The sequence below is a fragment of the Cornus florida genome, unplaced genomic scaffold (assembly GCF_030987335.1).
Source record: "Cornus florida cultivar Cherokee Brave unplaced genomic scaffold, ASM3098733v1 CherokeeBrave_3.0.0_Hap2_Chr03, whole genome shotgun sequence".
Lineage (NCBI taxonomy): Eukaryota > Viridiplantae > Streptophyta > Magnoliopsida > Cornales > Cornaceae > Cornus > Cornus florida.
The window spans coordinates 56,118,615-56,131,550 of record NW_026775573.1 but is presented as its reverse complement, the minus strand read 5'-3'; the positions used below and the strand labels follow the sequence as shown (position 1 = coordinate 56,131,550).

Below are 12,936 nucleotides of genomic sequence, written 5' to 3'. Positions count from 1 at the left end.
GCCCAAATGAGGGCATAGGGAGAGCGATCCACACAAGGATCTTTATGATCGCTCATTTCGTTTAGCCACAGAACTTAAAGCATGGGGCATACATTTCAGGCCTACCACCACATTTTCTTGGACGGACTTCACTTTCACTTCTCGGTTTGGCTACGGACTGCTCACACTTCCTCAACTCACATTTGACTCGGGAACAAAATACTGCCTTCTAAACATGATGGCTTATGAGTTGTCTACCCTGTCTGCAAATGAGGAAATGGATGTATGCAATTACATCTATTTTATGAATTCACTCATAAATGGAGCTGAAGATGTGATATAGCTGCGAACACATAACATCATTCATAACTTCTACAGTATTGATGAAGACGTGGCAAAAGCATTCAACTCCATGGCAATAGGAGGTAAATATCATTCCTTCAATGGACCTACCGCAACTTTTGCACAGGTTCTGACCTTCTTTTTTTTTTTTTTTTTTTTTTTTTTTTTTTGGATAACGCAGTGAAACAAGGCCCCTTAGTGACCCCACCCCATGGCTCCAAACTAGGTGTAATGTAACACAGCCCCATAACCACACACCGGATGAGTCGAGAATATAGGAGGCTTGAGAGGTTCGAACACTGGTTGTGGAGTGCAAGCGCCGAGTTCCTACCATCACTACTACGCCCCCGGGGGCACAGGTTCTGACTTTCATTCAAACATTTTTTAATTAACCCCAAATAAATGAATTTATTTTGGAGTAAATTTGATTAATATATATATGTATATATATACATACTCCTTGTAGCAGGTTCAAGGACAACATAGGAGCTGGATAGATTCATCAATCGATCAACTGATCTGCGACAAAGAGTCAAGTTAATTCAAAAATAAATTCATTTATTTGGGGTTAATTTTGCTAACGAGGAAAAAATGTTTGAATGAAAGTCAGAACCAGTGCAAAAGTTGTGGCAAAGAAAGCCACAACAGACTAGGGATTGCTAAAATTGTTGTAAGCCACAACAGACTAGGGATTGCTAAAATTGTTGTTCCATAGTTGAGCCGTCGAAGTCTTCATCCTGCTATTGTAATGCTTTTGTATTCCATCACTAACATCTTTGATAGGTCCATTGAAGGAATGATATTTACCCCCTATTGCCAGGGAGTTGAATGCTTTTGCCACGTCTTCATCAGTGCCGTAGAAGTTATGAATGATGTTATGTGTTCGCAGCTCGATCACATCTTCAGCTCCATTTATGAGTGAATTCATAAAATAGATGTAATTGCATACATCCGTTTCCTCATCTGCAGACAAGGTAGACAACTCATAAGCCATCATGTTTAGAAGGCAGTATTTTGTTCCCCAATCAAATGTGAGTTGAGGAAGTGTGAGCAGTCCGTAGCCAAACCGAGAAGTGAAAGTGAAGTCTGTCAAAGAAAATGTGGTGAACGAAACGAGCGACCATAAAGATCCTTGTGTGGATCGCTCTCCCTATGCCCTCTTTGGGCTAGCAAGGAATAACCTTTTTGAAGGAACAACGTGGACGGGGTTGGTCATCTAATTTACAAGGACCATCATCTTGGTATATTTTGCCGCTGCTGCTAACTTTTTCATTGGCTGGAGTGTACTGGACGATAAATCTTCTCCTTAAAAGATCTAGTAAATGAAGGGGTTGTTCTTTCTCATGCTTAATAGTTCGTTTGGTCCACGTTGCATTGGTATCTATGTACGTTGAAGTCATGACATTTTCGATCCATTCCTCCAATTTGCCTACTGGAGAACCGGTACTGCTAATCAAGGCCTGGAGAGCTAGGAAAGGAAGTTGGTTTTCGAGCAGACTGATGTCCGCAATTATCCCACGATAACCAGCAACGCCTACATGATTAATCACATCCCTGGTGAAAGTGGATCTACTCATGAAGATCAGGAGAAAACAACCATCAAGCAGCATCATACAGGCGAATGTTACGTCGTCATAGGCGTCTGTTGAGCCCTCAAGGTAGCAGTTTCTAGCATCGCTCACCACTTCTAACATCTTATTATAGATTTCACGGGGTTCTACGTTGGTGTCAGCTATGAATGAACGAACCGCTATGGTCTTCAACTTTTCAGCTTCTTTCAGCTCAGGATTGCCATGGTGTTAGGGACCGATTGAAATGAATCTACGATAAAAAAAATCCCTTATTCTGCTCCTTCTTCCTTAATTCTCGTGGAACCTTCTGTAATTGCTTGAATGAAGACGCATTGGGTCTCTCTTCAACAATGGATAATATCCACTCATCATCACTAGCTGTGAGTTCAACACCGGATTTATGACCAGCTTCTTTTCCAACCTCTCCCCAATTAATTCTGCTCAACTCATTATCAGCTGTAATGTCAGCACCCAATTCACGACCAGCTTCTTTTCCAGCCTCTGCCAAATTAATGCTACTCATCTCATCATCATCACTTTTGGCCATTTATTGCTCCGAGCTTAATTGTTGCAGCTCGATCGAATTCTAGCAGAAATTTAAAGAAGATCGAAAACTTGAGTAGCTCGTATGACAACTCATTATTTGGAAACGAAAGTTAAATTCTAAGTCGACTTTAATTCTGATCTATTGACTTGGAGCAGTCTAGCTCCATATTATGAACCGCATGATATATACATAAAATAAATAAAAAAAACAGGACTATTTATCACGACCACAACTTGTTCAATCAATAGTTAAAAGTCTTGTTCAGAACAAGTATTATTTTGTGTAAATATACATAAATATACCCAACTTGTTCAGAGCAAGATGTGGGTAAGTTACAGGGCAAATTACATAAAAACCTTTCAATTTTGAACTTTCGCGGGAAAAAAAAAAAGTTGACATAAAAGCCCCCTAATTATCCCAAAGTAGTGTTATAATGACTAATTAAAATGCCTCTTAATACAAATTTTTTTAAAAAAATGTGCCTCTTAATATTAAATTAAAATTAATAAAAATAATTCATTTGGTATTATGTCATTTTTAAAAATTTAGTTTATTTAATGGTGTGTCTAAAACAAAATGAAGGTACCTTAAAACAATTTTTCAAAATTTTCTTAAATTTTTATTTTTAAAAAAATAAAAAGAAAAGGAAAACCTAAACTGAAAATCATTTTAAAGTAAAGCTAAATTTTCTTTAAGGGATATTTTCATCCGGCCATTACTTGGTTAAATCTGAAATCAAACGGATACATGGGAACTCTCAATTCAAACAAAATCGATCCGTGAAATAACAGATTGGATCAGTTTGGTTCCCACAAATTGGGCTTTTTACAAAAAAAAAAAAACCCAATGATGTCTCGAACTTCAAGTTCAGGCCCGGAATATTAGGATCTTTGTCATTTGCCAAGCAAACAATGTATAATGTGTAATTTTTGTAATTGCAGTAATCAGGGTTAGTATATAAAGAAGTAAAAAGTGGAAGAAATCATAATCAAGAGAGAGAGATTCACGAAAGCCTGTAGTCCTGGACCAAGGTTAACCAAAAAAAACAAAACAGCCTATAGTTCATAATTACGGATCATGAAGAAAATGATTTTTATCGCAAAACAAAAGGAACCAAAAAAAAAAAAAAAAAAAAAAACAGAAACAGAGAACTAGAAAAGGAATTAAAAAAATGAAAAATAAAGCCCAAAATTGAAGGAAAAAAAAAAAACCTAAAATAAAATAGAAATAATGATATAAACAATGTTTGGAGAACGGATGACGAACAGATCGCAAAAAGAAATCCCAAAATTGAAAAAACTAAAACGAAACTGAAATCAAATGCAAAATTATAATTTTCGTCTTACAATCCTGCATCATTATAAAGAAAGAAAAAAGGATTTGCTGAGAGAAGAGAAAAAGAAGAAGAATCCATGAAAAATTAAAGCTTGTGAAACTCACCGGAAATCAGGTAGATCGGTCGCCGTTGTTTCGATTTATTGTAGGTAGAACGATGGACTGATGATGACTGATCCAGATTGTAAGATTTGAGATGTTATTGTTTCTGAACTTTCTTCAATCTTGAAATCAAGAGAGTCGAGAGACTATAATCCGATTATATAAATGAAAATTTGAATTAAAACAGTAATATTAGCGATCAAAATTTGATTTTGCAGGTGATCCGTAATTATGAACTATAGGATGTTTTAGTTTTCCAGAATTTTTCATGGAAGGGTTGGGTTGATTTTATTCTGTGAAAATTTAGGGCTAGGGAGAGGACTAAATATCCCTAATCTGCGCTAATAACTTCATAATAATTAATATAAACATTCAACCAAATATACATATATTGAGTTGGAGCCTTTAAATGGGTTCAAACCATAGGTTAGGTTAAGTGGTCCGAGCCACTTTAACCATAATCCAATTTCATTAAGCCATATTAAGATTGATCGAAACCATTTGATTTGGATTGCACCTAATTCAGCATTTATATAGTATACATGTATTTTTGAGTCAAAGAAAGTATTACACAGAGGAGGTTCGCCGTATCCACGAGTTTGTAATGTTACTACTGGTGGATATAGACCATTGTATCCTGGGAGATAGACGCCACTAAGTCCGTTAGCACCATAGTGGGACGAATCTGTCTTGAGAACATAGTATTTAATACTAGCTTCAATTCAGGTTCTTTATTTATTATTATTATTTAATTGCTTTAATTTGCATATTTAATTAAATATCTAGTTGAATAATTAATTAATTATTTTTAGCATATTACAAATATCTTATGGCATATTAGTATAGGGTTAGTTATATCTTAGATGTCACATGAAGCATATATTTTACCAACAATCTTAAGACATATGAAGCATATATTTTACCAACAATCTTAAGACATATTCACGCCTTGTATAAATTTTAATATATGCTTCTATTTAAGATATAAACAAATAGAGATTATACTAATAGTTGAGATATAATAAAATAATGTATATACATTATTATACGGTAATATGTTAATTATTGATGTGTTCAATATTATGTGAAATTGAAGCATGTTATATAAGTAGATTATTGGATTATTGATATAATTCAATATTGGTTGAGTTAATTTTATAATATGATATTATGTAGTATATTATATTATCTTAAATTTGTGCCAACTAGAGGTGGAAAAAAGTAGTTCGTTACTTTTATCAATGATTGCACAAGATACTGCTATGCATATTTGCTACGAAGTAAAGATAAAGTCCTAAAAATGTTTAAACATTACAAAAATGAGGTTGAGAATCAACTTGACAAAAAGATCAAGGTGTTAAGAAATGATAGAGTTCGTGAATACAAAACATCATTTGTTGATATTTGTTCAAAACATGGTATCATTCACAAAGAAATAATGAATGCTATGTTGACAAGTTCTGGTTTAACTCATAATTTGTAGGGGGAAGTTTTGCTTTCCGAAAATTATGTTATCAATAAAAAAACCTCAAAAAAAACTAATGTGACACCATATGAAATATGGAAAGGTCGAAAACCTTCCTATAAATTCTTAGAAGTGTGGGGGTGTCTAACTAAAGTTGCAGTTCCTACTCCTAAGAAAGTTAAAGTGGGACTTATAATGTGGTGACCTTATGTGTGGATGTGCCATGGGTGAGTACAAGAGGCACTGACATGCTACCACACTAAGCGAGCTACAAGTGCACAGTCCCACACCACCTACGTAAGGGAAAGGTGAAATGATTTTATGTGGTGATGTTATCTCCAATTGGTATAAGGCCTTTTGGGATACAACCCAATAATAAAACCGTGCGGGCTCGGACGCAAAGTAGACAATATCATACCATGTGATGGAGTGGATCGTTACATAAAACCTTTGATAAGTGATGCTTATAACGGTGGTGCATATCGTTTTCTTATGCATAAATCATATAATGAAAATAAGGAAAAACTCAGACGTAGCAAGATGGCTAAAACATCTAAATCATTTGGTCCTGATTTTCTAGTATGTTTATTGAAGAATGAGGCACAAAGCTTTAAGGAAACAAAATCTTCTTCCGAATATTATTATTAAATTATTTTTTAGATTAAATATCTAATATAATATTGTGAAGGCCCAATTTTTTAACCCTATGCGTTAGTGATGACCCGAAAGTTGATCTGGTAACGGGTCTAAAATACGGAAGTAAAAGATAAACCAAGATCTCTAGAGATAGAAGTCACCCCTAAGACACCAATGTGACCTTCCATGAGGTTATGAAACTTAAAAAGAGTAAAAGAGCGAACGAGAGTCAAAACGGGCAAAATTCGTCAATAAAGGGCAAAATGGTCAATTCACAAGTAAAAAGAGAAAATTGACTATAAACAAGTCAAACAAGGTGAATACAACCTAATCTAATCATTTCATAACATTCCAAGAGGTTCTAAGAACTTTGGCCAAGAATCCCACAAAATGCCCTTTCCTGGTTTAAGCGAAAACTGATACTGTCTCACTAAAACTTAAATAAGTCTCACTGTGATTTTAATCTGAGAATGGCATTGGTACCATTGGGAAGCTGACTCAAAATCCTTGAATTTAGGCTCAAGAATCACCCCATTTGGATTAGAAATGAAAGAGATATGACCGTTTGAAGTCGGAACAACAGTGCTGAAACAAAACTAAAGAGGCTGGAGTATGAGGGCTGTTTCGGTTAACCGAAATAGAGTTTCGGAAAACCGAAATGGACAGAAACTTTTCTGAAAACATAGTTTTAAGGGGAGGTTGTTTCGGTAGACTGAAATGGGCCATCAGTCGACCGAAATAGGCCATCGGTCGACCGAAATAGTCCTGAACAGTGAAAAAGGCTACTGGAAATAACTTTTTACTGTGCAATGAGTTTCCCAAAAGCTATCGGTCGACCGAACTAACATTTTGGATGACCGAAATGACTCGAAATGGCAATAAATGGCCTGCTATGAACAAGAATTGTTGAGGCTTTACCCAAGCCTCAAACCCTAACATGAATGTGATCCAAAAACATGATTTTAAACTATATAAGCATACCAACAAGTATACTTTAAGTGTTGAAGTGTGTTACAATGGCCCAATGCCTCATTACATTTCATTTACAAGATTTTACATGCCAAACCTCAAAGTTAGGAAGATTACATCCCAAAGACAAAACTTGGAATCTGAATGCATATACTTGAACTTTAAGGATTTTGGCCTTTGGCCTCATGTCATACATATCAAATAGGTTCCAATAATACACTTTACATATCATAAAGCAAAAATGGCATAATTGAACCTAATTAAGCATTAAATCTTTATAAGCAAAACTTAAACATGTTAACACTTGCATGTGAACAATAATACTTTAAAAGAAGCTTCAAATCGCCAAACCACCCAAGGCAAGTGCAAATCTCCGAATCTTGAATCCTGTACCTGAACAATACCCCCAGTAACTTTGGGGTGAGTAAACAATTTTACTCGTAGGGAATGAGCATGCATCGACTCGATTTCTTATAGATTTTTACATTAACATGAAACAATTCAAAAGGGTCATGCCACCTAACGTCTATGTCAAAGGTTAGATTCAGGGAGCATCCTAAGCTACTTTAGAATATTTCTAACATAAATTACATCATGCATGCAATCTCAAACAATATAAGGGCATGCTATACAAAGCAACAAAATATAGATTCTCAAAGTTATCAACTTGAAATCTAAAGTGCGAAAACAACTAAAGTGGGTTATGCAACCTAACGTCTATGTTCCAAATGAATTTATAGGATCATTCCTAAGCTACATTTGAACGTTTAGCATAGATGTACTTAACAACATCAAAATTTTACAATAATTCTTTAAAATCATAAAGCATAGATGTACTTAACAACATCAAAATTTCATAATAATTTATTAAAATCATAAAGCATAAATGTACTTAACAATATCAAAATCACCAATAACCAAAACCACAAGTCACAATTAAACATGATTGTCAACTTGGAATTGAATGCGAAGTCAAATAGTGGAAGACTTGGATATCAAGCTCAGAATTCTATCGAGACCTCAATGGTTATTTCGGGCATTAACCCACTGTGAAGACCACCCTAGTGCGCACTATCTCAATTGGAGAGAACTCATACCTCCCGCACTAGAGCTAAACTCTAGCCATATCACTTATAACAACAATGTCCCAAGACTCCAAAATAAACCAAATAAGTTCACAACTTATACATAATTTATATAATGCACGAAACCACTTTCCATGCGCAAGTAGGTTGAAACCACACAATCCATGCCTTAGAATTTAAATTCTAAAATGGCATATTGTGATACCCCTCGGATCCGAGACATGCGTTGATCAAGCCTAGGCCCAAACCCGAGAGATATCAAACAATTAATACTCTAACGAACACGGATTACAAATTAAATAAGAATAAAAAAAAGGGGTTGGAAGAAACTAAAACAATAAAATTAAAATCCTTAATAATACAATTGTTAAAATCCGATAATCCAAACTCTATAAGTTTAACAACTCGGGAATCCATCTATAGTGAACCCCTAACAATAATCCCAAACCGAAAATAAAAACAACTGAAAGAACATCTAGAAAATAAGCTATGGAGAGAATCTTACGTAGTCGATGGAATGGAAGTCCGTATCTGCTCTGCATGACCAAGCTCTAACCCTGAAATTAACGAGCACCTGAAAAATAAGAGAGTGGGTCAGGCCCACATGCAAGTCCTAATCCAACTGTAATCCATACAGTGCCTGATACGCAGATACACCCTAGATACCCTCAACATAACTACGTAATCCATAAATATACATATATATCCACACTAAGGACATTCACTGGACTATAGTAGAGGTCTCAACCTGAATAGAAGACAACATGCGAAAACGCACCCAAAGGTGGGCATGAGTACCTAGACCTAACAGGGTACACCTACCTACTATATCCAGCTACGCATCCACTGCATATACGCACCCTAACCAACGACTCTGAGACTCAAGCTCATATCGTGGTACCATAATCATATATCTAAAGTCCGTTTGAAACCATAGTATATCATTCAATTATTCAATAAGGAGACATACAAAATACCGTCCAGATAAGCACTCAACTTATTCAATTGGAATGACTTATCTACAACCAGTTAATCCAAGAAGTCACTCAACCTAGTCAGTTGATTCGACTTAAACACATTAATGGATTCAATATTTTACAATCCATAATTTCCATCTGGTAGGTTAGGTTAGCGTTTTTAAGCTAAACCATCCATAGTATGCCATCGTCCCATACTGGTGTATACAATCCTCCATAATCATGTAGATTATAACATATAAATAATTATTAAGTGATTTACAGTCCAAACCCTTATCCAAGTAATTGCAGAAGAACAGTTTACATTCTAGCAATTTAAATCAGAGCAATAATTCAAGTAATCGCAAAAAAAGATTAAATTTGTCACCCATTAATATCCAGAGCATGCATATAATACATTTATTAAATAGATGACCCTAATATGCATTTAGAATCAGTATATAAGCACATGTTAATCCACTGGATTCACAAAGTTTAGCCTAAGCAACTAAATCTCCTTCCGTCTGTTAACCGTATACAATGTGCATAACTTTTCTACAATTTATTCCGCTAATTCAGAGTCAAGCTTTGATCAATCAAGGATCCTATTAACACTTAAAATTAGCTTCTTAGTCACACTGGAAAGTCCCAGAATTTTTAGACATAGTTCAGACACTCAAAACTCCAAACAGCTCGTTAAATTCACCTTCAGGAAGTAGTTTGAGAGAGAGCCTGCTCTAATTCTGAAAAAGCAGGCTCTTGGAACTCCTAGAGCCGCCTCTTAGGAGGGTAGAGCCGGCTCTACCTCTCTTAGAGCCGGCTCTTCAATGGGGGAGCTGGCTCTTTGCATTCTAGAGCTGGCTCTCTCCTCCTCATCGAGCCTTCTTCAACCTCTGTTACTCCTGCAACTTCCTGCATTGTCTTTGGCCATTCCCAACCTGTCTAGTTGGTTTTAAACTGATCTTATGAGCCCTATCTGTGTCCAGTATAATCCCTAAGATGTGTTTATAGCAATTGAAAACAAATACAGAGGCTACAAGTTTTACAGATTTTCATGCTTTAAGAAACATACTGCTAACAAATACGTACGAACTGTAATTGAACAAATTTTTACACATACAGAACATTGATATAACATCTATTAAACATAAGAAACTCAGTTAATGCTTAATTAAATCCTAGAGGTTATCTAGGTGCACAGAACACAAGCAAAGGGAAGAAGAAGGAAAAGAACTTGCCTTTGAGTTTCAGACTTGAAACTCTAATTCCCAGTTTCTGTATTGATATGTTTGTGTCCTAAACTAGTCTGCTCCTCCAGTGCCTTGGTTCAACCCAGAAACACCTCTCATTCCTCTTTCTTGGTCCAACCTTGGTCTAGAACAAAACCTAGACCTCCTCTCTTTATCTTCCTCTGTGTCTCTCAATACCTCACTGTATCTCTGTGCTACAGAAAACCTACGTTTTGTTTTGTGATGTTTTAAACCTTAATCCACCGTAATATACATATATATAGATTTAGACATTAAACCCTAATTCATATATAACTCGGCCTATAGGCAAACCTAGGTGATAAACAATAATGGTTGCCTATGAAAAGCTATATAACAATCACGTTAAAAACTAAATCCATGTAACTAAATCCAGTTATTTAAAACAATTAACTTAAGACAATTAAATTATTAAATCCCCTAAAATGAATACAATTAAAATAATTAAATCCATAATTAAGACAACTAATTAAACAAAATAATTAATCAATAAATCAATTAATGCAAAACCAAATCTAATTAAAGAAACCCACAATTAATTCAAACAAACAACCAAACAAATACAAATAACAAATTAAATAAAAGAAAAATATAATTAAACAATTAAATAATTATCAGGATTATCCTTTTAAAATTAGGGGTATTACACATATATAATGTCAATTACAAAGTGTGCAATTCATTACACAAGGCAACAATATATTCCTTAAAGAAAACATGTTCTCATGAATATAAATATAACAACAATGTTATCCAATGCTAAAACATAATCAAGCGAATACACAAAAAGTCCAAGTCTATGATTTGAATATAGAAACAATTTTTAAAACACAAATAGATCCATGGAGCCATTAGATAGAATTTAATTAAACAAAATAATTAAATTCTCTAAAGTTCAAATCAAATTCAAATAACCTCTAATTAATATATGTTAAACAACATAGCAAGCTCATTACATATATCAAATCAAAAGTACAAAATGAGAAAGATATCATCAAATATAATTTAATTAATTTAAATCAATTAAATATCTAGATTTCAAAAGTTGTTCTAATGATCTTAATTTAATATATATCAAGCACTAAGTCATGGTCATACCGTATATCAAGTCTAAAATGGAATACAAGCAAAACACAATTAATTATAATTTAAATCAAATTAAATTCATTTAATCTCTAGAATTAAAAATTCATTTAAATCATTCCAATTTAATATATAACAAAGATCAAGTCATGGTCATGCCATATATCAAGTCTAAAATGAGTTATATGCAAGTTATGATACATCATTAACTTCTTAAATTAACAAAAGACAAGTATACAACTTATATTTCATATAAAAGTAAATAAAACACTTGAAAAATAAACTATAACACCCCCTACCTCAATAGAGAATTGAATCTCTATAATTCTAAGCACCAAGCTCAAAAATGGAAAACAAAACAAGGGTTTTGAAGAGGAGAGTGAGAGAAAATTTTGTCTACCAAGGTTTTAAGTCTAAGGTGAATAGAAGGAGTCCAAAAATGAAGAAATGAGCTATTAACCAAGCTTTCCTCTAATGGTGGCTAGATTAGGGTTTTGAAGAACAAGTGTAAATGATAAAGATGAAATGAAAATGGTGAGTGGAGGATCTAGTATTCCTCCACTCACTATGTGTTCTTACACTACCCCTCACACACACACACTAATGTAAGATTTATTTTGGTGCCTACACTTATCACAAATCAAAGGCTCCTTCCTAGGCTTAACTCAAGCCTACACTTGTCAACCATCAAAGCCAAAAAGTGCACCAATCCTAGGCCAACAAGTGGGTGAATCTCCACCCTCCAAATGTCAATAGATCATGCTTTCAAGTCACTCCACCCCACTGCCAACAAGTGGCACCATGAGAATGTGACACTTGTCACATTTTCCAAAAATTTCAAAAAAGTCCTTTTTCAAAATATCTTACAAATTACTTACAAAATGGTCCTTGAGACAAAAAATAATTATTTTTCATAATTACACTAAAACCCTAAAAATTAAAAATGTTTACAAGAAAGTGTGCATCCATACCCTTTACGAAAAAGTAAGCAACTAGAATGTACTTTCTACAAAAGTAAAAATACAAATATCATAGAATTCAAATATCGTGGATGCATGTAAAGCCGGAATCAAATCCGAGCACAAAAAGTGAGGTTATGCCAAAGAAAAACGATAATGGGAAAAAGACGAAAAGTGAATAGTGTCCAAAAAAGTAAAAATGTGGAAATGACTCGGTTCTCAAAGGAAGTTGTTAATTCAAGGAAAAGAGTCTCAGAAACCATTTCAAAGCACTCGAGACAACACTAAGTGACGAGAAACCGAACTCAGATAAGAAAAGATCAATAGAAAAAAAAAAAATATCCGTGAAAATCTGAGAAAAAAGAAAGGAAGAAAAATGACCGAGTTATTACAACCTTCCCACCTTAGAGGGATTTCGTCACCGAAATCCATCCCCGAGAAAACAAAAGGTGAAACTAGGATAACTACAGTGTACCTCTCCGAGTATCCCACACAATATGTTACAAAAACAATCCCAAACAGAAGGACAACATACAAACCAATGTCATTCGCACCTACGTGCTCACGACAGGACAATCTCTCAAAAGAAAAGTGACCAAACGGCACACAACAAGTCCGAACTCACACATAGAACCCAAT

General features: G+C 34.5%; 1 protein-coding gene across 1 annotated transcript; it reads right to left on the bottom strand.

Annotated features, from left to right (window-relative positions):
* Positions 1–1,006: 1,006 nt before the first annotated feature.
* LOC132301630 (UPF0481 protein At3g47200-like) lies at positions 1,007–2,015 on the bottom strand. The gene is made up of 2 exons (XM_059798869.1): positions 1,547–2,015; positions 1,007–1,407 (listed from the first exon to the last, which is right to left on the bottom strand). The coding sequence occupies exons 1-2, from the start codon at positions 2,013–2,015 to the stop codon at positions 1,007–1,009; spliced, it is 870 nt and encodes a 289-aa protein (XP_059654852.1).
* Between the last annotated feature and the right edge of the window lie 10,921 nt (positions 2,016–12,936).

Bases quoted from the DNA above. Each gene is read 5' to 3' on its own strand.
- LOC132301630 (XM_059798869.1), bottom strand. From the start codon at position 2,015: ATGTTAGAAGTGGTGAGCGATGCTAGAAACTGCTACCTTGAGGGCTCA. The intron at 1,408-1,546 runs GTAAATTAGATG...TTTCTTTGACAG, and splicing joins ATACCAAGATGATGGTCCTT to ACTTCACTTTCACTTCTCGG.